At 50.1% G+C, this 26,355-nt stretch overlaps 1 protein-coding gene across 1 annotated transcript in view; it reads right to left on the bottom strand.

Moving 5' to 3' along the window:
- Window positions 1-470: 470 nt before the first annotated feature.
- Window positions 471-26,355, bottom strand: part of LOC146195464 (solute carrier family 2, facilitated glucose transporter member 8-like) — a 41,403-nt gene continuing 15,518 nt past the window's right edge. The window contains exons 4-6 of the mRNA XM_084596805.1: window positions 23,952-24,134; window positions 1,848-2,030; window positions 471-1,047 (exon numbers count right to left, since the gene is read on the bottom strand). Of these exons, the coding sequence (XP_084452931.1) occupies window positions 514-1,047; window positions 1,848-2,030; window positions 23,952-24,134 (900 nt within the window). The 3' untranslated portion in view covers window positions 471-513. The remainder of the gene's footprint in view (window positions 1,048-1,847; window positions 2,031-23,951; window positions 24,135-26,355) is intronic.

The raw sequence follows: 26,355 nt of genomic DNA, 5'->3' as shown, positions 1-26,355 counted from the left end.
TTTCTATTTGACTGACTGCAAAAAAAAAGGAACATTAAGATATACTGCAATTTCCTGACTATATAGTCTGCGATTTATACATTTCAGCATATATAGGATGCATTTCTTGTGCTTAGTCATAGCACACAGGTGACAAGTCCTTATAATAGTAGGCATGTGAGGAAGACTACTCGGGAAGGCGGCCAGATGGCTTCCACACAGGGAATCCAAGCCCGGAAAAGAAAGAAACTGGCTGATGTCGTCTGTGTATAAACGGAGATTGACAACTGGGACAAGCACTTGTCGCTGCACATCAGACAGAATGTATAACTAAATGCCCTCCTGCTTGCATGTAGTTTATAGTCGAATGGTAAAATGACACAAAAAGGAAGGTAAACATAATATGACTCAGATTATAAGCATTGATCACTCGGCAATTATATCTTTAGGTGGCGCTTTTTCCAATACGTGCGCCTGTCGAGTCATCACGTACGGTTTAAGTTCGGTAAAGCTGCCGCAGTCACCATCTCCATGTCAAATTTTATCTTTCCCTTCAGCCTCCGTCTTTGCCTCAGCTTGCGCCTTGGACTGAGCTTTTACCTTAGTTTTACTCTTAGCCAGTGTTGAAGCTTGTTCGAGGTTAAGGCTTTTGTACTGGCTACTTTCTCTGCCTTCACTTAGCTCATCGCGAACAGAGTCCTTATGGCGCGGTGGTGATGCCTTGGACACGGATGGTTGTCGAGGCTCTGATGATGACCGCCTAGATTTTGGCCGCTGCCCGGAAACCAGGATGGTTTCCAAACTGACACGCCGGGTGTCCGGCATCAGCCTGAAAGCGATGATGCCTCCGGTGAAGGTAACGGCGCTCGACAAGCAGATGAGCAGAGCCAGCCGCGCCGTTGTGGTTCCCATGATGCTGTACACGCTCGTGATGGCCAGCGCCGAAGCCCAGTGGAAGGCACACACGCTGCCGAACTCGAAGCCGTTGCCGCGCAGCGGGGTCAACTCTGCGGCGAGGCACCAGGGCGCAGGACCGAGACCGGAGGAGTAGCTGATGGTGAAGGCGATCTGCGAAAGCCCATGCATGTCGCTAATAAACAAGCATACTGGAACAACACTTGCGCATATCAGGGTGGGGTATATCATAAAGGAGGCCGTTTGGTGGCTTGAAACGGTCATGTTGAGCCGTAATTTCCAGACTCAACATAGTCCTGCTCCTAATGTTTGGCAATAGTGCCAGTAATTTGTATTTCTGTATAATTACAGTGCCTATAGAACTGCATTATGAAGGTTGTGGAGCATCTACTTAGTCCTCTTCTGCTTCCTCCTTGTGCCAAATGAGGCTGGAAGCATTCTGTCATTGAAATAATAAATATGCCAGTAAAGCACATGGCGACAGTTTCGGTTGGTTTCTATGACATGGCTGGTTGTGGTGGCAGCGAAAAAAACATCGTCGGGGCAGACAGGACGCGTTTGGTATGGTGGCTGAAAAATAATAAACATGCAATTGCCCTGCGCGTGCCGCTGAGGCAAAAGATGAAATAGTAAGATACGACTGCTTGGCTCGAATCTCCCGCTTTGTTTCTCTCTTTATGAGAACGTAATAAAGACAAGCATTGTTCTGAAAATCTTGGGAATAATATTTATTTCTGCGAATATCGTCTACACGAAGACCTGAAACGCTATTTCATCATGACTAGCCAGTGGAAACATTCATTTGTTCCGTTGGCAGGCGACATGCCATGAACTCTTGTTAGTAAAGGATCGGAATACCAAAGCGAGGAGTTTCTTCAGACATAGCGTCATCTCTGTATTCCTGTATTTTGGTAATGTATCGCAGGCTGAATTAACTACGAAAGTTCACGCACCTTTGAGATTACGGCGATCAGGGCCGCGAAGTTCATTTCCTCGGACGTATCCTGAAAAGAGGCACCGTAGTACACGGTGGCCAGGGCCATCACACTGCCGGTGCTGAACACAGCCGACAATGCCAGTGGTTTGACCCGACCCAGGGCGTCTAGCATATGAGCGGCCGTTGCCGTCACCACCAACTGGAGAATGCAAAATATTCGTGTAGAATTGCACACGATTAGTTTTTGCTGCGAGTTGCCGCCCGCTGCCAAAATACCCGTGCAAGCATTCCCCGTGACATTACTGTGTTAATAACTTACAGCCGTCCATAGACTTAACACGCATGACGGGACGCGTGGCCAGGATGCCGTCAGCGCCGCGAAGCGATAGTCATCAGATGCGAGATAATGCTCTGGGTACGCTTATGTGGCTGACGATAGCTGATGCGCCGATCGCTTTGACCGAATTTCCCTTGCGCCTGATCACCGCGTGGAGAGCGTGCTCGTCACTAGGTCATTTCTGCGCTTTTTGATCGCCGATGCGTCTTCTCACGCCGTGCAACGTTCTTTGCAGTTTTACTATCACGGAAACCAGAAATTGAGCGCTAAGTTTCCGTGGCTCGCGACCCCTGCGAGTTTGGTCCGTATGCTGCGTACATAATATTTATGTTATGAGAAGTGCGGTGCGCTTTAAAATTATTCCCACATGAGTTCCCAGGTATTCTTTCGTAGCAAGGACAGGGGTATGACAGGGGAGGCATACATCGAGATCCTGGATAATGTTTTTATGTCATATATGTTAGATGGACCGTGACCGGAAAGCTTCTGGTTTGAATACGATTGCGCAACAATACACACGGCTCAAGGAGCGCAAGCCTTCCTGGACGCCAATGCAGGAATGCGGGTGCAGGAGCCAAGCCGCAGCCCCGACCTCAACATCATCGAAAATGTTTAGGGCATGATGAAAGCAAGGCTTTCCCGGCGTTTGGCCTCCAGTTCCACCATTTTGGACCTGCTCTAGATTGCATTGAAGAGGAATGGCAGCTTCTGCAGGCGGACATAGCGCTGGTGGACGCGCTTTATCAATCACCGCCGGAGCGCATGGAAGCAGTGAATAGTGCTCGTGGTGAAGCCACTCGCTTTTAGGTTGAGTTTTATGAAGTGTATGTTGCTTGTTTTTTCTTCAAGCCAGTGAGAAAAGTTCCTACCCTGTTTCTTCTTATGCTGAGAAGCCGGACTATTTTCTTTTTGAGAGAGAGCGCACGTGCGTGGGTGTAAACGTGTAATAATTCATAGAGAAATGCTCAAAAACGCGATGTTAGCCAAACATATTTCTAAATCATTATGAATCTAAACTGTAAATCTTAAACAATTTATGCATAAGATCGGTCATTTTTACTATCAGCCGAAGTTTTGGCATGTAAGGGCTTTACTTTGAAACGAAAACACGAGCCGAAAGCCTTTTGTTACGTCGGCAGCATTTGAATCAAACTCGCGAGGGTCGCTAGCTACGGCAGCTTAGCACGCAAGTTTCTGTTCTCGCGATAAGAAAACTGCAAAGCGCATTGCCAGGGCCGTGGAGGTTGCATCGCTAAGCGAAAAGTGCTGAAACAGCACTGTGACGAGCGCGCTGTCCACGCGGCGATCAGGCACAAGGAAAAGTGCATTCAAAGCAAGCTGCGCACCAGCTATTCTAAGCCATTATAAACTTATCGAGAGCTTTACCTCGCACCGGCTATTATCGCTTCGTGGCGCTGACGGCAGTCCAGGCCACGCCCTCTGTCATTCGTGTTAAGTCTGTAGGCGGCTGTACGTTGGTGGGTCGGCCACAAGGTGTCTCCGGAAGGGTCTAAAAGTCTATGCCAAGTATAGTAGGCACGAGGGGGCAGTGGATTGGTCAATGCGTTGCCCTACTCCCACGCATTCATTAATGTCACGGGGACCTTTATCTGTACCTTTTTCCACAGATCATACAAGTGGGCATTACATTATTTAATTTCATTCCTTACCATAACAGAAAAAATAAAGATTGTTGGTTCGAAGCCCATCTGTGCGAATCCTGTAGCATTCGAGGAAACGCACAAACTAGGAGGAACGAGGACCGCAGTGCCTTTCTTCAAATAAATTTTGAAAGCAGTCCAGAGATTACACTGAAGAATTTGCGAAGCAAGTTTGTTGGCTTCTCTTTCATAGCGCTGAGAGTGTCATGATAATTAGTACTTTCAGTGTCATGACTCACCACTGTCGGGAGTCATGACTAGACGCTAGTCGTGGTCATTACATTGACTTACACAATTCATGAACTTCGAAGGCATGCGCATAAGATCTCCGATATGTCTGACTCATGACAAGCGACTATGACTTAAGACTATACTATTATGACTCGCGTAACATGAGTATGCATAACATGACATTTATATACCACTTGTCATTGCACACACATTTAACTATCCGTCTGATTTTAATGTGATGTCATATCCCAGGTTACATTTTGCTTCCACGTTTTGGGGACACGTTTTCACAAACATAGCTATATAAGGCTTTCGCCTTATTAAACTTTGAATATCGGGAAGCTTTTGGGCATTGAGGCATGAGGGAAAATTTTGTTTCAGTAATTTTTAGAAATGTCGCTTACGCCTCCTTGGTTGTTTCGTTTATGTCAACAAACAACGTGCCAGTACGCACGTGAGAATGAGCGCCTTAAGCAGCGACAAAAGCAATTTTCTACTGCAATTTTCAAGTAAGGTGGTGAAGGGTGGCTGTTCCTGGCCCTACGGGGCTGGGACTGGTAGGTCAAAGTCGCTTCCGGCGGGGGCTAGCCTGCCACCGCAGTTTTATCTGTTGTAGGCCGTCATTGCACCTGCTACCGTTTCGGTCTCGGAGAACGGCTGATTCGACGCGCGTCTTTCTCTTTCCCTCTTCTTATTCTTTCCTTCTATTTTCTCCTGTCCGCACGAGGCAGCAGAGTTGGCTCAGATACAGTCATTAGCAGGCCCGTGCAGTTTCTTTTCCTTCTTTCTACAGTAGCAACAACTGCAGTTTCCAGTGCTCGCTTACGAACGATCCCTAGATGCAAGTTGGTGTTTCCGTAGACTTCTAATTCAGGGAGCGGAGGGTTGTCCGCTGTCTCGGAGAAGAAATGAAAAAAAGAGGGAGAGAAGGCGCGCCGCAACAACAGCCGTCGTCCACCAGCTGTGGTGGGGGGTGCAATGACGGCCTAGCCCAGTCGAAAAAAAAAACTACAGAACTGTGTCAAAAATACAACAAAATATCCTGTAGTTCTGTCCTAACCATCAGATTTTGCCGTAGTTCTGTAGTACTTTTCTGTAGTTCTGTAGTTCTTCTGTAGTATATTTCTGTTGTCTGTAGTTCTGTAGCACTTTTCTGCTGTAACTACAGAAATTTCTAATGTTACTACAGAATGTTCTGTTGTCACAACAGGTTTCCCGTCAAAAACCGCACAGAAATTTTGTCGTAACATCAGAAAATTGTCTGTAGTTTTTTCCGACTGGGAGAACACATAAAAATGCGGTGGCAGGCTAGCCCACGTCGCAAGCGGCGTTGACCTACCTGTCCCAGCAGCTTACGGGACTGGAACTGTAAGGTCAACGCCGCTTGCGGCGGGGGCTAGCCTGCCACCGCATTTTTATCTGCTGTAGGCTGTCATTGCACCCGCAACGGTTTCGGTCGCGGATGACGGTTGTTTCGACGCGCCGTTCTCTTCCTCTTCTTTTTCTTTATTTCTCTTCTGTCCACACGAGGCAGTGGAGGCGGCTCATCTATGCAGCCAGTAGCAGGGCCGTGCATTTTAACGCGGTAGCGTTAAGGAGCTCGTGTCGCAGAAAAGCCGGTGTCGTCGGCGTCCAGTGAGCGATAAATCCCGGCATGCACTTCATAAATAAACATGCACTTCATAAATAAAAAGCAAGTTCCAAGATGGGCTGGGTGGGAATCGAACCAGGGTCTCCGGAGTGTGAGAGGGAGACGCTACCACTCAGCCACGAGTTTTTTTTTTTTTCTTTATTGCCGGTCATCACCAACACACAACAAAACCAACAAAAACGCGCTACAATCAAATGCTCACAGCAGAGCGGTTACCACAAGCATGACACTTAATACAGAAGCCGGCAGGCTCATACGAGTTGCCTTTGTCAAGTTAAAATTCCTTCAGCTCGCATAGTGGTTCGACTCTTAAAATCCAGTCTGGCACAGTGGTCTTCAATTTGTGCATTTCAACCAATGCGTGTATACTCTCGCGGAAGTAGAGCCTTGCAGGGCGGGCGTCAGGGTCACAGTGAAAACCCGCCATTCTGGACCGCCATAGACTGTGCAGGCCTATTAGCATAACCGTATCAAGTGGAATCGCATCATTATTTTCAGTTGGCAGAAATCTAACCCCGTATGAGTCTAATGGTAATTCTTTTTTAACAGTTCGTTGCAGCACGTCCCAAAAATAGACGCCCTCCCAACAGTGCAGAAATACATGGTCTATTGTCTCTGGCTGTTTACATATTAAGCAAAGTGAACCCCATGGCAGATAAAAGCCCTTGCTTTCAAAAAAAGTTTGTACCGATAATGTTCCTGTATGTAACTTAAAGAAAAACGTCTTTGCCCCAGGAAAAACTGGCATTCTTTTGACACGCTTCAGTACGTCTTGACCTAGACGGCCGCTATACAAGGCTCTGTACACAGGAACAGGGAAGAAGTCGTCACAAACAGCTTTATACAGGTTCTTCTTTTTCACTGAACTTAAGTATTCTGTCGAGAAGCGAGCTGACAGAATTCGAACACTGCTGACAATCTCTTTGAAAAAACTAGAAAGACGCCCTGGCATGCTTTCCGTAGCAACAACGAAATTGGGCAACGCCCGCGCGAGCCTCACTTGGCACACAGTGCGCAAAAAGGGGTCGGTAACGTCGCGAAAGAAAATAAATCTGTGTACAAGCTGGCGCACAAATACGTGAGCAAGCCCGAGACCTCTGTCTTTAATTGGCCGGAACAGGTTATTCCTACTACGTCTTTCCCAGCTTGATGCCCATACAAACACAGCAAAGATTCGGTGTAGCTTTTGAACACTCAACCTAGAACAATGAAGTGCTTGCATGACGTACCACACCTTGGCAACAAAAAATAGATTACACACAGTGGCTCGTGCAAAGATAGACAGCGGCACTCCTTTCCACTTGTCAGCCTTCTCCCGTATTTCCTGAACTTGGGCGCGCCAAAATGGCTTGCTGTCTTCATAGAATTCTAGAGGTACACCCAAATACTTCACGGGTGTTGTAACCCATGTAACGTTGGCAAAAAAGTCAGGCGTTGATGTCCACGCCCCGTGCCAGAAGCCAAGACACTTTCCCCAGTTTACTGGACTTCCTGTTGTCGCACTAAAATCTTTCACAACTTCAACTGCGGCGCAAATACTTGCTTTGTTCGCACAAAACACTGCCACATCATCAGCGTACGCCAGAAGTTTGACCTCAGACTTGTACAGTTGAAAGCCCTGAACAGATGGATTTTGCATAATAGACAGGCATAAAGTTTCGATATAAATGCAGAATAGAAGAGGGCTGAGGGGACAACCCTGACGTACCGAACGCCGCACATTTATGGGTTCCCCTAATACTTTATTAACAATCAATCGCGTTGTGCAGTTTCGGTACGCCAGGGCTACGCCCTCTCTGATAATAGAACCGACATTGATATAATCCAATATTGCAAACAATGCATCATGTGGAACACAGTCAAACGTCTTTTCTAGGTCGAGCTGAAGAAGCGCGACCCTCGCGCAAGCAACGTCACAACATTCCAGCACGCACCTCGCCTTATGAATATTTGTTATAATAGACCGGCCCTTTATACCACACGTCTGGTGGGAACCAACGATATGTTTTATTACTGTCTGTAGCCTGGCTGCCAGAACTTTCATCAGTATTTTGTAATCCACATTTGTTAAAGAAATAGGCCTGTATGACGTCACAAATTTTAGTTTCTCTGTTTGGTTTGACTTAGGAATTAACACTGTATGTGAGGATGCGAACGAAGGAGGGAGTGCACCAAGTTCATAGGCATCGTTAAATACTGCAGCTAACAATGGGGACAGATCTAGCTTGAATGCTTTATAAAAGACTGCGCTCAAACCATCCGGCCCAGGCGACTTTCCTGGGTTCAGATTATCAATGGCGCTTTCAACCTCGTCCTCGGCTGCTCTAACTTTTCTCTTGTGGTGGCATCCAGTCGTGGCAAGGAGGCAAGAAACACCTGCTTAAACGTCTCCAACTTCATGTGCCGAAAAGCAAACAGCTCCTGATACTCAGCCACGAGTTCGATGCTTGAAAGCGGTACAAAAGCGCTTCTAGTGAATGCGGTGTTGCCTTAGAAACATGCCGTAGAACGTTATACTGCAGTGTATATCGGTAATTATGAGCATGGTACTTACAGAAGTCGCAGTTACACGAGTAGCGAAGTACGTTTCCGCTACATTTCTTCTGCGCTCTGCGCACAGGCAGAGCCATCTTGCGGCAAACACAGAAGAACCCCTCCTCGCAATGTGCGGCGCTGCCCCGACACGTGGCGCGCCACTCGCCCCTGACGTTTCGCCGTGCACCCTCACAGGTTGTAGAATCAAGCGTCTTTCCTTTCTTCAGATCACTATCTTCGCTCACCCGCTTCTCCCGTTCGGGCCGCGCGGGTACCGGTGCGAGGATGCCCCAATACCCTTGCGTTTAGTAAGTTTTCTCGACGAGGTGCAATAACGCTATCGCGTTCCACTCTTGAAGGCGAAGCTTAAGCGTCCTCCAAATTTTTTTTCCTTTTTCCTTGAGTCACAACAACAACAACTTCGCATTCACTCGGCACTCATTTCAAGAAGGCGGCCCAGATTCAGGTCGAGAAAATGCAAGATTGTATGGACACGCAGGCCGACTTGCGTAGGTAGTTCTCATTTCAAAGAAACACTGTGGCCATGATTCATATTAGAGCACTGCACGATCTCATTCCAGGCCACGTCCACGGCTAGGCAGAACTTGAAGTTTGAGATTTAGGTCGCCTTTGTGCTCGCAAATAATTGGCGTATGAGCGGATCGGATGAAAGAGCACACGGCCAAATGACTTCGGGAGCATCCCTCCGCGGTGGCTGAGTCGGTGGCATAGTGGAGGACTCCGAAGTAATTTCGACCCACTTGACAATATGTAACGTGCGCTGACAAGGTCAGTAAGGTGGGGGGGGGGGGGTGACTGCACCTGGCCCTACGGGGCTGTGACTTGCCCCCGGGGTTCGTTTGCCACCGGCGTTTGTACTTTTTATGCAGGCAGTAATAGTATCTGTCGCCGCTTTAGTGGTGGACGACGGCTGTTGCGACATGCGCCTTTCTCTTTTCCTCCCTTTCTTTCCCCGTTCTCTCATTTCTCCTCTATCCGCCCATGGCAGCAATGGTGTTTCAGCTATTGAGCCAGTCAGCAGGCGCCTGAGTTCAAGCAACACTTATGTACGATTTTCACCTTCACTGCGCCTTTCCCTTCTTATAAACTAAATTACAATGGAACGAAACCTTTACCACGCGATTGGTACAACAGATCTTAGTGCGATACTAAATTTGCCCTTCAAATGACCTTGACCAAATTACGTGTGGGTGTCCATGGTTTCGTGCTGTTCACTGAAATGTATACTGCGTCTTCCTTTCTCCAAAACCTAACTTAATCTAGCCTGCGTTTCGATGGAGGCAAAACGAAGAGGCGCCCATGCACTGTGCAGTGTCACAGCATGTTGAAGTTCCCCTGGTGGTCGAAATTACTTCCTCCACTACGACTCCTCTTCCTCTCTGTACACTTTCACTCCCATCGTCCTCTTTTTCATACGGCGCTGTTGAGGTGTGCACAGAAACAAGTGTGACAGATACCGCGTCTTACCTTCATGTGAACCTATTATTAGCTTTATTAAAGGAGCCGCTGTAGAGGGCCACAGAGTAATTTTGGGGATGTTTACCGTGCGCTGATATCGCATAACACAATGAAATGAGACGTCCGTGCCCTGTGCGACGTCTGCGCACAATAAAGATGTCCAGCTGGCCGTAATTAGAATTACTCCGTAGCGCTTCACTATGGCTCCCCTTTCTCTCCCACTTTCCTCCATTCCTTTAAAGTGTGTTTAAGGTGTCGGCAGCCCCGCTGGGGTGGTGCAGTAGTAACACGCCCGACTACTGTGTCGGAGTACCCGGGTTCTAACCCGACCTCGGTGGCTGCGTTTCGATGGAGGCGAAACGAAGAGGCGTACGTGTGCTGTGCGATGTCAGCGCACAGCACACGTACGAGTAGCGCCAGGTGGTCGAAAGTACTCCGTAGCCCTCCACTATGGCTCCTCTTTCCCTCTTTCCACTTTCACTCCCATCTTCCTCCCTTCGTTTACGGCGCGGGGAGGTTTCCACAGAAAACAAGTCAGAGAGTTACCGCGGCTTTCCCTTCCTATAAATCAATCAGTTGTTTTTCAGATGTCGGCAGAAAGAAGTGACACACTGCGCCTTTACTTTCCTGTGTGGGCAAGGTGACGAAAGGTGGCTGCTCCTGGCCCTACAGGGCTGGGATGGTAGGTCAACGGCGCTTCCGGCGGGAGCTAGCCAGCCACCGAATTTTTATCTGTTGTAGACCGTCATTGCACCCGCCACCACTTAGATGATGGACGATGGCTGTTGCCGTGCGCGTCTTTCTCTCCCTCTTCTTTTTTCTTTAATTTCTGTCTGCACGAGGCATCGGAGGTGGCTCAGCTACGGAGCCAGTAGCAGGCCCGTACAATTTTTCCTTCCTCCTGCACCCACAACAAAAACAACTTTCCTTTGAACCAAATTTTAATACAACGGAGAGGCAGCCTTGAGTTTTGCGATGCTACCTTGAACAACCTGGAAAGTCAGACAAATACTGCGCCTTTCCTTTCTTGTAACCAATGCACAATATACAAGAAAAATAGTTTACGAAAACGAATTTGATCTGGTTAGGTTAGGTGTCCACAATCGCGGATAGTTTTATCAACTGCGCAGGCACGCCACGGATACACCACGGACTCTGAGTACGCAAAGTTCAAACCAAGACGAACTTGTTTACGGATCACTGGAGTCTTCCTAGCCATAACAAAAGAAAAACCTTTCCCTAAATAAATAGCTTTACCGTGTGCAATCATACTTGAGCCTTCGCTTCACCCATGTTTAACCGATAATAGGCCACAGCCAATTTTGAAGCGAAAAGCTTCACTACGAGGGTCGGAGCCAAGCTTCGCGTGGGCCGTATGCTGCAAAAGTCATATTCTGCGCATGTGCGAAACTGAGTGACGTCACGCGCAGTACATGTGGTCGTCGTCGCCACAGCCCTCGCCGCCACCGACTGCGTCGTTTGATCTTTCGCCGCAGCCACGCGCTACTGCGCATGTGCGTCGCTGCGCGCTCGCCTCCTCGCCACCATTTGACCTTTTGAAGCGAAATCCTTCACTACGAGGGCCCAGCCGGGATGGTGCAGTGGTAAGACGCCCGACTACTGTGCCGGAGAATCCAGGTTCGAACCCGACCTCGGCGGCTGCGTTTCGATGCAGGCTAAACGAAGAAGCGTCCGTGTACTGTGCAATGTCAGCGCACGTTAAAGATCTCCAGGTGGTCGAAATTACTCCCTAGCCCTCCACTACGGCTCCTCTTTCTCTCTTTCCACCTTCACTCCCACCTTCCTCTCTTCCCTTGCAGCCGGTTGAGGTGTCTACTGCAAACAAGTGAGACAGCTACCACGCCTTTCCCTTCCTATAAATCAATCAATCAATCAATCCACTATGAGGGTCGGAGTCGAACTTCGCGTATGCCACATGCCATAACGTCACAGCCAAGGGCAGCTGCCCAGCCCCCTCGCCAAGCTCTGCTTCCGTTGCCTAGCAACGCTTAAGTGGTGTGCGACACCTCCTCATTAATACAAATTAGTCTCCATCCAGGAATCGAACAGCTCACGTTAAAGATACCCAGGTGGTCGAAATTACTCCGTAGCCCTCCACTACGGCTCCTCTTTCTATCTTTCTACTTTCACTCCTACCTTCCTCCCTTCCCTTACGGCGGGGTTGAGGTGTCCACAAAGCACGAGAAAGTCACCGCGCCTTTCCCTTCCTATAAATTAATAAAACAAATCGAACCTCCATTACTTGGATACTGTTGTGCCTGGCCAAAGCCGCCCAGAAATTCAGCCGGACGCCAGACTTCTTCGGCGAACGCCTCCTTCACAAACTCTGGATACTTCTCTGCAAAGCACCAGTGCACTGGAGGCGAGTCGTGCCAAAGGAAGAGAAGCGACGTGCTTCAACATGAGCTGAGCGTCCAGACAGTACGGCGCCGTGGCCCTGACGGTGAACCCTTTCTCGCCCCGCGGCATATTTGAAGCGAGAGCGCAGCAAGCTCCCCCATTGGCCCTGCGAAAGTGCTGCCGTCGGATTGGACCATTTTGAGCGTCAACGGTTCTCGGCGACGGAGTCTCAAGTGCTTCCGTTCGAGACTCCGAGTGTGAGTTTGTCACTAACGTCCATCGGGAGCAGTTCGCCCCCTGACAGTGCGGACGCGGCGGAATCTCCCCGGCCGTCGCTGCGCGAGAACAGTCGCGTATGGCTATGTTAGCTTTCGGCCCCAGAGCCGAAATCCTTGTTTAAATACCTGTAAATAGTGTATAAAGCCTTTTCTTCATCTCACCAACGCCGACTTGGATTCATCGCTACCGCCCAGGGAGCTGACAGCCCTCGTTCACGAAACGGGTGACGAGCGCTGCGTTACCAACTCCTTGGCACAACCCTGTTGACGGTGGGCTACTGTGTGATAACCCCACCGGCACAAAATTGGTGGCAGCCGTGGGATCCACTGGCACAACAATACCAAGACGAGTGATATACCGCTGTGCCACGCCCCGGGTCATGAAACGCTTTTCATTCGCCCCGCCGGAGTGGCGCAGTGGTTACGACCCTCGACTACTGTTCCCATGGACGCGGGATCGAATCCCGGCCTCGGCGGCAGCTTTTCGATGGAGGCGAAAAGCAATGCGCCTGTGTGCTGTGCGATGTCAGTGCACGTTAAAGAACCCCAGGTGGTAGAAATTTCCGCAGTCCTCCACTACAGCGTCTGTCATAGCCTGAGCCGTTTTGAGACGTTAAACTCCACAAACCAAACCAAACTTTTTCATAATTCCGCATGCCTACTTTGAGGATGGTAGCGGGATTCCGCGAGTGACAGATACTGCGATTGGAGCACAATTTGAAAGTACCAAATACTAAAATAGATGAGTCACTCAATTAGGATGATGTCGAGCTTATAACGTCACCCATCTGCAGCCCGCTTTGAGGACCGGTTAACCGGTTATGATAGAAATGATCACAGGACGCAAGGAAACAAAAAGTATACTTCTGCTTAATATCTACAGCAACCCGATTCAGAGAAAAATGAAATTCGGAGTGATATTTCGAAAAGCCTTCAAACTGGCTGGGCCAAGCCCGTTGGTGATCGTGAGGGACTTTAATGCGGCACACCAGGAATTGGGATACGCAAGGCAAGATCCGAAGGGTAGATTTCTCCTTGTCGAGTCCCAAAACATCGGACTAACCTCGCACATTGAGCCGTGTGCGCCTACTAGAGTAGGTGGCAGTGTAAGCAGAGACACCACGCGGGACATCTCCTTCAGTATAATTACTAGCAGAATAGAATGGGTAAACGCCATGGAAAATCTGGGCAGTGACCACTTCATTGTAGCTACGAAGGTCGGTGAAGGAGTCCAGCTGAGAAAAAAACCGGCGAGAATTGTGGAGTGGGTTAAATTCCGGGCGATTCGCAGATGCCACAAAGCTGAGGAAATTGAAGACATACGTGAGTGGGCAAAACAGCTGAGGGAAGATGCCAGGGACGCGGAAGCGGTAGCCGAAGGGGAAGATGCACCAGAGATAATGGACAGCAAACAAATGAGCATGTGGAAGGAGAAGCAAAGGCTCGAGAAGAGACTGAAATCTCAAAAATGGAACAGAAACCTAAGGCGCTCGTTGGCCAGACACATGAAAGAAATGGAAAGGTATGCGATCAAACTGAACGAGCAAAATTGGTAGGGCAGGTGCGACGAGATGGAAAGGAGCATGAGTCTAGCAAAGACGTGGAATATTGTAACGAGTACAAGGCAGCGAACACTGAACCGATCAGTTCCACACACTGCACTCAGTTTCGTTCTCTTCTTTCACGGTTCGGAGAGGCACGCGGCATTACCCCCCCCCCCCCCCCCTCTTCGAAAGCGGCGACTCGACGCTGGGAGTGTCCTCAACTGGGAACACTGCACACGCGCAAAGTGTCATTGCCTCTCATAATACGGTTTCATCCGCACTACATGAACCGTTTCAGCACTTGAGCGCCGTCGTATTGAGGGTCGTTGATCCCGAGGAACAATTTCGTAAGTCACGTTACTAAGACGTCGAATAACCTCATATGGCCCAAAGTAACGGTGAAGTAGCTTCTCGGAGAGTCCTTGACGGTTCACTGGTGTCCATAGCCACACAAGATCGCCAGGCAGGTAGTGAACGTCTCGGTGTCGAAGGTTGTACCGACTGGCAACACGGTGTTGATGTTGAATACGGCACCGTGCGAGCTGGCGCGCTTCTACGGCCCGCTGCAGAAATATGTCGACGTCTGCAAAAGCGTTGGTGGCATCGTCGCCGTGACCTATCGGTAGCATAGCATCCAACATAGTGATGACGGGACGACCATAGACTAGCTGGAATGGCGCAAGATGGGTTGTCTCCTGTTCAGCCGTATTGTATGCAAAAGTTGCATACGGAAGGACTTCATCCCACGTGCGACGTTCAACGTCGACGTACATGTTAATCATGTCTGCAAGAGTTCTATTGAGGTGTTTAGCCAGTCCGTTTGTTTGCGGGTGGTAAGCAGTAGTCCCACAATGAATTGTGCGGGTAAGACTGAAGAGAGCCTGCATTAGTTGGCCGTAAAGGCTGTACCGCGGTCAGTAATAATAATCGATAGGGCACCGTGGCGCAGTTCGATGATCTTAAGAAAAAACTGGGCTACTTCTGCAGCAGTTGCACGGGAAAGTGCCTGTGTCTCGGCATATCGCGTTAAGTAGTCCGTCGCCACTACTATTCATCTATGCCCTGATGCGGATGTTGGGAAAGGGCTCAGACGATCCATACCCACTTGCTGGAAAGCAGCTGTTGGCGGAGGTATCGGCTGACGGAGCCCTGCAGGCTTCAGCAGAGGTGTCTTTCGCCGCTGGCAATCTCGGCATGTTCTCACATAGTGCTAGACTGAAGGCAGCAACTTAGGCCAATAGTAATTTTGCCGAATGCGTGCTAATGTTCGCGTGACTCCTAAATGACTAGCCGAAGGCCCATCATGGCATGCGTGCAAGATTTCTGGCCGGAGGTCGGACGGCACAACGAGAAGAAAAGCTTCCTTGTTGTGTTGAAAGTTTCGCTTATATAGGACGCGATTGCGAATGCTGTAGGAAGATAAACCCCGTGCGAAAGCACGTGGGACAGCTACATCAAGGCCTTCGAGATGCTCAATAAGCGGGCGTAAACCGGGGTCAGCCCGTTGACGCTGGGCCATGTGGGTGGTCGTGACTATGCAAGGAACGGGAAGTCGTCGTCTTCGCTGTCGGAAAGGGAAGTATCAACCGGTGCACGCGACAAGCAATCGGCGTCGTTGTGCTTACGGCCGAACTTGTATACAACCGTAATGTCGTACTCTTGGAGACGGAGGCTACACTTTGTAAGTCGTCCAGAGGGGTCTTTGAGGTTGGCTAGCTAGCATAACGAATGGTGGTCGCTCACAGCCCTAAAAGGTCGGCCGTAAAGATAGGGACGGAACTTAGTTATAGCCCAAACTACCGCAAGATGTTCTTTTTCCGTGGTTGAGTAGTTTGCCTCTGCTTTTGAAAGAGAGCGACTTGTTAGCGCGATAACTTTCTCAGTGCCTTTTTGCCACTGAATCAGAACGGCACCGAGTCCAAACTTACTGGTATCGGTATGAATATCCGTAGCAGCGTTTTCTTCAAATTGGGCAAGTATCGGGGCGGCCTGCAGTCGCCGGCGCAACTCGTTGAAAGCATCCTCTTGATCATCTTGCCACGCAAAAGGAACATTGTCTCGGGTAAGACGCGTAAGAGGCTCTGCAATCACTGAAAAATTCTCTACGAAACGCCTTTATTAGGCACAAAGCCCCAAAAACCTTCTGACGGACTTTTTGTCGGTTGGGCGCGGGAAAGTGTTCACAGCAGCAGTCTTCTCGGGATCTGGTTTCACGCCCTCAGCACTAATAACATGGCCAAGAAAGCGGAGCTCCTGCAATACGAAATGGCATTTCTGTGGTTTTATCTTCAGTTGGGCTGAACGCAGCTCCTGTACTACCATTGGCAGCCGGTCAAGGTGCTCCTCAAAACTAGCCGCGAAAATGACGACGTCGAGATACACTAGGCACGCTTGCCATTTCAGTTCATAGAGAATGGTGTCCATCATTTGCTGGAAGGTTGCTGGCGCAAAACAGAGACCTAGAGGAAGCACTTTAAATTCACAAAGGCCGTCGGAGGTGACAAACGCTGTTTTCTCTCCATCCCTTTCGTCCACTTCTATCTGCCAGTAGCCATTCTTGAGGTCAAGCGACGAGAAATATTTGGCATTGCGTAACCGGTCCAATGCGTCATCGATACGTGGGAGTGGGTATACGTCCCGTTTCGTTACCTAATTTAACTTACGATAATCGACGCAGAAACACAAGGTGTTGTCTTTTTTCTTCACCAACACGACAGGCGAAGTCCAGGGGCTGGTAGACGGCGGCACCACGTCGTCGGTAAGCATTTCCTGCACCTGGCTTCGAATAACCTCTCGTTCCGTTCACGACACTCGGTATTAGTGTTGGGAAATCGGCTTGGTCTCCGTGTCAACCATATTGCGGTGTTTGGATACCGGGGTGTGCCCAACTTTCGAAGATGTTGCAAAGCATCCAGCGAATTCCTGAAGGAGGTCTAGGAGTCACCGCCTATCGTCCCCCGACAGATTAGGATTAATGTCGACAGTTGATAGAACGTCGGGTGCATTACATCTGGCTGGCGATGGTGGCGCCAGAGTACAGATGTTCGCTGGCTCAATAAAGTCGACAACATACGCGATGCCCGTTCCTTTCGCAATGTGCTGAAACTAGGTTCCGAAATTCGTAATTCAGAGCTTCGCACAACCATCCCGCAAGCGAACAAGTCCTCTTGCAGTGCAGATCCCATTCTCAAGAAGCTGGCCCACGTTCCTCTCTGCCAGTACGTCGCGGTCGCATATTCAATCGTGTTTCTTGCAAATTAATTATCGCAGAATTGGCCTGTAAGAAGTCCAAGCCGAGTATGACGTCTCGCGGACAGTGGGTAAGAACAACGAAGTCGCAAAGATAAATAAATCCGTCAATTGCAACTCTCGGAACGCATCTTCCAGCCGGGGTAATAAGGTGGACCCTTGCAGTGCGGATCTGAGGCCCAGTCCACCGGTTAAAACTTTCTTCAGTTTCCTGGCTAACCAACTGCTCATAATTGAATAGTCCGCCCCCGTATCAACTAACGCTATAATGAGAAAAACGTCGATAGAAACCGGCATATCCGAAACTGCGCACTCAGGTTCATCGTTACGTGACGCCGTCTGATAACCGTTACCTTGTATTAAACTTGATGGAGGATGTTCGGCACTTCGCTCGTCAGCGGCCTCACCTCCGCAGGTCGCTGTTCCTAGTTTTTCCGAAGGCTCGGGGAGCGGGGGCTCGGCGAGCGGCCAGTGCGGTATGTAGAGGGCCGTAGACTTGGGGAACGATAACGGGAAGAGGTAATGAAGCGTGACCCATATTGTGGGACATCTGGAGGATTCGTATGCGTCGACAGGTACTCCTCGATTTCGGGTGGTCGTTCACCACTCCGAGGACATCGCGCACGAGGATTGAAGCCACGAAGTCCGGCGCGACGGTACGTACAGAACCTTAACATGTGACCGGCCTCACCACAGTGGTAACAAAGGGGCCGATTGTCAGGGGCACGCCAGAGGGCAGTCCTCCGAAACCGTGCCTCGGCTTGAAGAGGAGGATGGCGGGGGCTTAGATCAAGAGTAGGGGTGTTCACTCTGGCTCTGGGAGAGTCGTACCCACTATGGTGCTGGTTTGGATGAGGCACAGTGGGGTTCACTCTTGGACGATTACAGAGGTTATGCTGCTGAAGCACGGACGCGTACGTTCCTACACTCGGTGGTGGTGGCTGCATACCAGGCACAGACGGTTCCGGGACGGCTTGCCTAACTTCTTCGCCAACGACCTCCGCGAGTGATGGATGCCTCGACGACGACGTTAGACTCTGTAGCTGAATGTGTCTCAGCTCTTCTCTGACCACAGATCGAATAAGCACCCTTAAGACATCATCAGAACCGTTGAAGCCGGAACCATAGACGACCGGTGACATGACGGACACGTTACGGTTATAGTGCTGAGCCCTGTGTCGAAGTATTTGTTCTATCGTGGTGGCCTCCGTTAGAAAACCTGATGCCGAGCCAGGTAGATTGCGCACAAGCCCAGCAAAGAGTTCTTGTTTCACCCCGCGCATTAAATGGCAAACTTTCTTCTCCTCTGAGATATTTGGATCAGCACGCCTAAAAAGGCGGATCATGTCCTCGTAGTACAATCCAATACTTTTGTTAGGGGCTTGAATGCGAGATTACGCTTTCTTCGGTCGTGGGCGGTGTAGGTCGCCAACAGCTGGCGACGAAAGAGGTCCCATGATGATAGTGTCGTTTCGTGGTTCACGAACCACGTCCGCGCTGAATCTTCGAAAGCAAAGTATACATTATAAAGCTTCCTTTACTCATCCCAGCCGTTGTAATTGGCGACCCGTTCGAAATGGTCCAGCCAGTCTTCAGCGTCCTCATAAAGCTCGCCATGGAAGGACGGTGGCGTTCGTGACTGGAGAAGGACGAACTAGGGTGAAGACTCTCCGTTAGCCGCAATGTTCGTGTTGGATCTATGCATGTTGGCCACAGGCGTGCAGGAAAGAGGCCCGAACTCTGGCGACTGACCTCGAAGGCGGCGGCTGCAACTGCGATGGACCGGTGTCAAATCAGTGGTGGCCCTCGACTGCCCTTGTGGGGTTGAACTCAGCAAAAAGGAAAATCGTACCCGGCTGCTCCACCAGAAAATGTAACGAGTACAAGGCAGCGAACACTGAACCGATCAGTTTCACACACTACACTCAGTTTCGTTCTCTTCTTTCTCGGTACCGAGAGGAACGCGGCAATATACTGAGGCATATTCTTGGCCCGAGCAAATCCAAACCGGCAGCAAGCGTCAACTAGGTGAAAGCGAGACACGCTTTCCAGGGGAATGACAAACAGCTGATGGACAAGCTCAGGAAAATTGACATAGGGGACGCGACGGCAATGCGACAGGCAGAATATGGAGGAGCGGAACATGAAGAACTGGACGCGGACATTACGATAGCGGAGATCAGAGCAGCTATTGCTGGGCTAAGAACTCGCTCGGCCCCTGGCCCGGATAAAATATCCAATGTCATGCTCAGGAACCTAGACGACGACTCGATAGAGGCGACTGCACGATACATGAACAAAGTACAGTGGGAAGGTAAATTGCCAGAAGAATGGAAACAGGTAGAGGTGGCTCTCATCCCCAAGCCAGGTAAAGAACCAAAATTGGAAAACCTAAGACCGATCTCGCGGACATCGTGCGTGGGGAAACTCATGAAGCATGTAGTAGAGACGAGACTAACCAGATACATGGTAGATGGAACCATGTCGCCGCACGAGATGGTGGGATTTAGACCTAAGCTGAGCACGCATGATGTAATGCTCAGAATAAAACATGACATTATAGACAAGAAAGGATTAGATGTCAAGGTGATCCTAGGTCTTGCCCTCACGAAGGCCTTCGACAACGTCCGACACGAGGCGGGGTTGAGAGGTTTGGAGGAGGTAAACGTGGGCAAGAGAACATAAGAGTATATCAAGGACTTCCTCCGACATAGGAAAGCGGTGATTAAATTCCAGGACGCAGAGTCCCCCAGCATAAGGCAGGGTAGCAAAAGTAGCCCGCAAGGAGTCATACTGTCGCCTTTATTATTTAACATAGCGATGAGAGGTCTCCAGGCTATGCTAAACAAGATCCCTGATATAAAATTCAGCATGTAAGCCGACGGCATATAAACATTTGGATGAATAGAGGAAGTGACGCGGAAATTGAGTGAAGTTTGCAAAGGGTGAAGTATGCGGTCAAAAGAGGCCTGGCGTGTTCACCGCAAAAGTCAGAGCTTTTTGTATATAATAGCGACGGCAGGAACAAGAGAGAAGTAGAAGTTAAAGTGGCGGTGGAAGGCCTGGGAAGTGCCTAGGGTCGAGGAAACGAGGATCCTAGGCATGTTTATCAAAAAGAAGGGCAACAATATCAACACCATAAATAAATTAGCCACATATGCAGACCAAGTAGTAGGCATATTCAGGAGAGTAGCAGTAAAGGGGGCGGGACTAAAAAAAAGGAATCTCCTGAAAGTTTCACAGGCGTACGTAATAAGTAGGATCTGCTACGCGAACCTATCTAAATATGAACATGAGAGAAATAGCGAAGATATACAGAATATTGAGGAAATGAGTCATGCGAGCTCTGGGACTCCCCATAGTCCCCGTCGACGGAGCGGCATAAGAAAATGGGAGCTCACAACTGATGGCTTGAGCTGGCAGAGGGGGTGAGAATATCCCAATTGGAATGGCTCGGCCAGTCTGAAACTGACAGAACGATACTCGAATGGGTAGGAATCCGGCCAGAAAGTAGCACGCACAAGATGGTAAACATTCCGCCAGGAAACAGGGCCAAGATGCGCGTCCCACCTTTGCCGCGAAACATACACCCGAGTACAACAAAGAAAGGCCAGAGCATAGGGCTAAGGCCTGCGAGAGGAAGATGAGGAAGCGACCGGCAGCCCAGGTGGGTTATGTAGACGCGGCGTGCGGACAGCACGGGGTGGCTGTATCCGCGGTTGTCAACGGGGCAGGAGCATTACTGGTAGCGGCTTCGAGCCGCACGAGAGATGCCAGCGCAGCGGAAGAGATGGCGATAGCGCTCGCTTGCGTCGGTACCGAGGCCAGGAAAATGTTATGTGACAGAGAAAATGCAGTGAGGAACTTTGGGAAAGGAAGAATCTCGGAAGAGGCCAAACGCGTCCTCGAGGCGAGGGCGATAGAACGTAACATAGAAATTATAGTTTCCAGCGCACAAGTCTATTGCAGGAAATGAGGCAGCACACGAGCTTGCCCGAGCTCTCTATCACCGGGCGGCCGTAGAGCAGCCCTCTCGCGTAGACATGTAAGATAGCTTTATTACATACAAAGAGATCACGGAACATTATAAGCTGAGCAGGAGGGTCTATCTGCCGCCCGACCGTTCCCTCGGAAACGAGGAGGCAATTGTGTGGAGAAGATTACAAGGGAGAAATCATATAAGCCCCTGCTGGGTATACGTGACAATTTCTAATGAGCAGAAAGACCAGTATTGCATACCATGCGGGGAGAGGGGCACTCTAGACCACGTAATATGGGAATGTGCTGGCAGCTCGGGCGCCGAGCAAAATATAGATATAGAAGCCTGGGAGACCTTGCTGCGGGGCGAGAACCGCGCTCAACAGCAAAAAGCTATCCGCCTGGCGGCTGAGGCTGTGAAGCAACAATGTCTTCACCAAACTTTAGTTTGCGAGGCTCCTAAGTAGGGCTTCCTTAGGCCTGTGTGCCGGGGGGTCCAAATAGGAGTCTCATTTGGATGGAAATAAAACTTTTGATGATGATGATGAGCTATGAGGACCAAGCGGAAGGAGTGCGCTCCAACGCCGCCGGACGGCGCTTCTTGCCTTCCGCGAGTGACAGATGGTGCGACTTTCTTTTCCTGTAAAAGAATTAAAGAATGGCGGTGACCTTAAATGCGCTCGAAACGGAAGCCAAGGACAGTTTAGTTACGGGCGAACGGCGCAGAGGACTGTAGAAATTAAATTATTCTGATCCCGAAATAATCACTGCTTTTTTCGTATATCCAGGCATAGCAGAGCTAAGCCATTTTTTTCCCGCAGTCTCGACAACAAAGCACGCACAAAACACGGACGCATTAGCGTCTTGCCTCCATCAAAGAGGGGTTGCCGAGGTCGTGTTTGAACGCGTGTGCCGCTTCTGTAGCCGATATTTTTAACCACTGAGCCAGGCCACAATGACTTGTATTGCAAGCGGCAAATTTCTAGCAATCAGGCCTAGTCCCGGGCTGTAGCTTTGATTCAAAATATGAGAAGTGCTGCGCGCACTCAGCAAGCAAATTGTGCTTTTCTTCAACGCCGAGGCTTGCTCGCCACCATAATCCTATTTATTTTAATACGGCTGAGGCCGTAGTTGGTGGGCACACATGTATTGAAACTGTTACCGATTGGACTAATTCTTTATTGCCTATTGGCGCACATTTATACCTTCTCAATTTGGTTTATATTGGTACGCCCCGATTGAGACGACGACGAGAAAGGGACGATCGTGAAAAACGGCAGACTACACATGGTCGGCTCGTGCTGGGGACACTAGCAAGTGGACTCAATCTTCCGACGCTTTTCATACGGGCAATAAACGTCGATCGTAGCACTTTGGTAAAGGCGCGGGTACACGTTACCTAGATACCGCGAAGATGGAACCCCTGCTTGAACCGCGCCGAAGATGCCGTCTTGCTTGCCTACCAAAATCTATGCCTACGATGTCTCTCAACGGCGACAATCTGAGGGCCAGGCCTAGCAACTCATGGAAACATCACCGGTAGGCTCATTCGTTCACAGGCTCTTCCGAGGAATTGACGAATGTGGATGAGTGGCTGATCTACTACTAGCGGGTTGGTCGGTATAATAGGTGGGACTCCCACCCAGTAGGCCAACATAGTCTTAGCGCTTACCGACACGGCCGTAACGTGGTACCACACCCATGAGGATAATTTCACGACACGGGACCGCTTCATGGAAGAGAATAAGGAGTGCTTCGGCGACTCTCATGCCAAGAAGAAGCAGGCTGAACAAGCGCCCAGAGAGCTCAAGTTTCCTACGAGACATGTACGAAGTATATCGAGGAAGTATTAAAGCTGTGCAAGCTTGTATTCCTCGCATTACCGAAGACAACAAGGTTGGCCACACACTAAAAGGGTTCGCGGAAGACACCTACAATTACCAAATCGGCAAGTCAAGCTTGGACGGCGTTGCCGACGTCATTCAGTACTGCCGAACGTTTGAGACGCTTAAAATGCGTCGCATCCCACCCAACTTCGGCCGTCTAGCTCGGTGGCCGTTGCTGACGCTACTAACCCCACTGCGTCTGGCGATTTGCAATCAGTGATCCGCAAGATAGTTCGAGAAGAAGCCCGGTTTCTAGAGTCCTCTTGGGACGCTTCAGCGCTTCCTCCCTTGAACCCGCCGAGTCCGTCTCCGGCAGCCGCAGTTTATGCAGAAGACTTTGACGAATACCGGGAACCGCAGCTGCTGAGGCAGCACAACATGCCGAGAGCGTCCCAGACAAAGGACCCACTACTACCAGCCGTCACCATTGCCTTATGACGACAACCTTTGACTAGACGCTTCGCATGGCGATTATAGGACAGCTTTGCCTGTTCCTTGATCTTCGCTTGTGTGCTGCCGCTGCGATCACTCTGGCCACATATCGCGATTCTGTGCTCAACGCCAAACACCTTATTATGGCTCCTCGACCTACCCCTCAAAGCGTGATCGCCACCCTGGTCATTCACGGAATGCACGCTATACTCCTGTTTCCGGGGGCCTGTGGCTTGCGCTGTTGCGGGATCGTTCGCCGGCATCGGACAGGAGCGAGCGTGACTCGACATCCAGCTTCCCCCGCGCGCCGTTCTCCTTCTCCCCGGCGCTGCTAGCCTCCGATTGAAGGTCCGACCGATGGGGGTGAGGTCGCTGGACAATATGTAATTTGTTACCATTTCGCCCACCTTTCTTTACCTTGCATAAATATTGCAAAACTGAAAAGATAAATAATGAATAGATAACATCGATAAGTCTACGCTTTCATGGAGCTCTCACCTGTACGGAGGCCAGCATGATGAACATGTCGTATTGCGTCGAAGCGATGCCAGCTTGAGCTGGGCTACTGGCGTACAGAAGGACCAAATTGACGCCGGAGAACTGCTGTATCACCATCACCAACACGGCCATCATGTAGTGAAAGAGGGGCGTCGGTGACTTCCTGAAGATTCCCTCTATCTCCTGCAAACGCCGAAATACGTATCGATTGCACCGAAGGGATCGAGGAAGCGACGAATGAAAAAAGATCAGTTATGAATGGTAATGTAGTAAATACAAACATGGCGGGAAGTCAAGGGATATATGAGCCATAACAACAGCGCGACAGACGGCACATAGAAGAATGAACCACCGTGCACACCACCTCGTCCAAAAATTGCTATTGTAGATATATGAGCGCTCGAACTATTAAGCGTTTTACTATTCTCGCATCAGGGTTCTTAAATAGAAGCATACTGAAGCAGTTTTATGCGCCTTCTTTACTATTCTCCGTATTCTTGCCTACGTCCACAAGAGATGCGGGGTCAATGTGCGAATGGGAATGCATTTCCATCAGCCAGCCGTAGTGTGAAAGCAAAAAAGATTACAGAATTGCGCTTAGCATCGCTAAAGAGCTAAATTGCGAAAGCCACTAGCGCTTGTTTGTTTGCGTGTTTCTTCCCTTGTCTTTGTTCTTCGCGCTGTGCATAATGTTCCCATTTTCTTTCTCTTCTGTCTACCGCTTCTCCTCTTCCATACATTGCGTGTTGGTGTACCCGTTATAATTTCATTGCTTTCTTTTCTTTGGCCTCGTGGTCAGAACCCATTTCGACGTCCTTACTGAGAAAATTACATTGACTTCGGAGCCTATTGTGACGGCTCGCTAACACGTCTCGCGGACACAATTCGCCGGTGCAAGATATTCACTGCGTGCCAAGAAAGGCTGTCGCCTTAAAATTTCGAGGGCACTGCACAATCTGTCACGCAGAAATGCGAAAGCCGGAGCGTTGCTGCTGCGCATGATATTTCGCGCACCTTTTGCAGAAGTTTTGCTGTCAAAAACGGGGCTTGATCCACACAGTGAGAATTTTCTTTTTCTGGCGCGCGTTCGCTGACGTGCTATATATAATTATACCTGGTGTACAAGGAAAGGAAGGCGCAGTACCTGTCACACGTTCTCCTGAAAGTGTGAGATTGAACCGTGCCGAGGTAGGCCGAGGTTCAAATCTGCAGCCGTTTTTCGACAGACCACGTTGGCGCCGTCGTTAAGCCTAATGGCGTCGCCGACGCCTAGACTGGCGAAATTGGCCCTCCGAGGACAAAATGGCGAATTCCGCGGATAAAATGGGCAATTCCGCGGTTTCGACCCTGAGACGATGTTGTGGACCTCGGTACCGACCACCGGAGACGCAAATTTGACGGTTATTCCGAAAGTTCGGAGTCAAGCTTTACTTCAAGCGGCTGCACGCCGTTCCCAAGACAAAGCCCAGATGGCGGCGCTCGGCGCTGCCCCGGCCGCCATTTCGTCGGTCGGAAACATGAACGCTCCAGCGACGCGCGCCACGGGAAGCAAGGACAAGGCGTTCTCGAAGTGGAAGCCGCGTCCAGTGCCCATACCGACTCCCGAAGACTAAGTTATAGTCGTAAAGCCCAGAGAAAGTGTTCCTTTTCACGAGACGTTCACGGAAACCGGCTACGGCACTGCCATTTCGGCGTACCTCGGGCTGAAACGGGCCCGCCGTCTCCGTGCAACCCTCACGAGAACAAAACATCATCATTGTGCATACCCCGGACATCGAGGCGGCCGACCAGCTCATCGGGGATTTCGCAGTAAACACCGAGAAGGGGTCGGTCCCGCTTCGGGGTTACCTGAGACAAGACGGCGGCAACATATGCAAAGGCGTGATCGTGGTTCTTTTCTCGGATACCACAGAAACTCTTCAAGGCCGAGTGTGCTGGCGCATCGGCACCATCCTGGAAATTCTGAAATTCGTAACATCCAACAAGGCACGCATCACTTTCGCGGGTAACGAGAAGCCCCGTAACGTGCATTATGACATGGTCGTCGTTGTGCGAAGCTATTACAAAACTATCCCTGCGTGCGGCAAGTGTGGGGCCGTTGGGCATCGCGCGAATGCATGTCCAAGGCTGCAGTCGAGCACCTGTTGACTCGGCGGATTCTAAGTTTCGCTATTGGAGGGGGTGCAGGCCCCTCACAACTGTGTTCCTCGGTGTTCTGTTGCGGAGGCTCCCATGCCACCAACGCTCGCGACTGTGCGGCAGAACTCCGCGCACTCAAGATAAAAAAGAAAAAAAATGGCGCCCAAGAAGAAACGCTGCCATGTTGGGCCTCCCGGCGATTAGCCTCGCCAGGAAATCTCCAACACCGAGAACCCACCTACAGGAGGTGCTGAAAAATGACCAT

This window comes from Amblyomma maculatum, chromosome 3 (genome assembly GCF_055883805.1).
Source record: "Amblyomma maculatum isolate TAMU_Amacu chromosome 3, ASM5588380v1, whole genome shotgun sequence".
Taxonomy (NCBI): domain Eukaryota; kingdom Metazoa; phylum Arthropoda; class Arachnida; order Ixodida; family Ixodidae; genus Amblyomma; species Amblyomma maculatum.
This window is presented reverse-complemented; position numbering and strand designations above follow the sequence as displayed.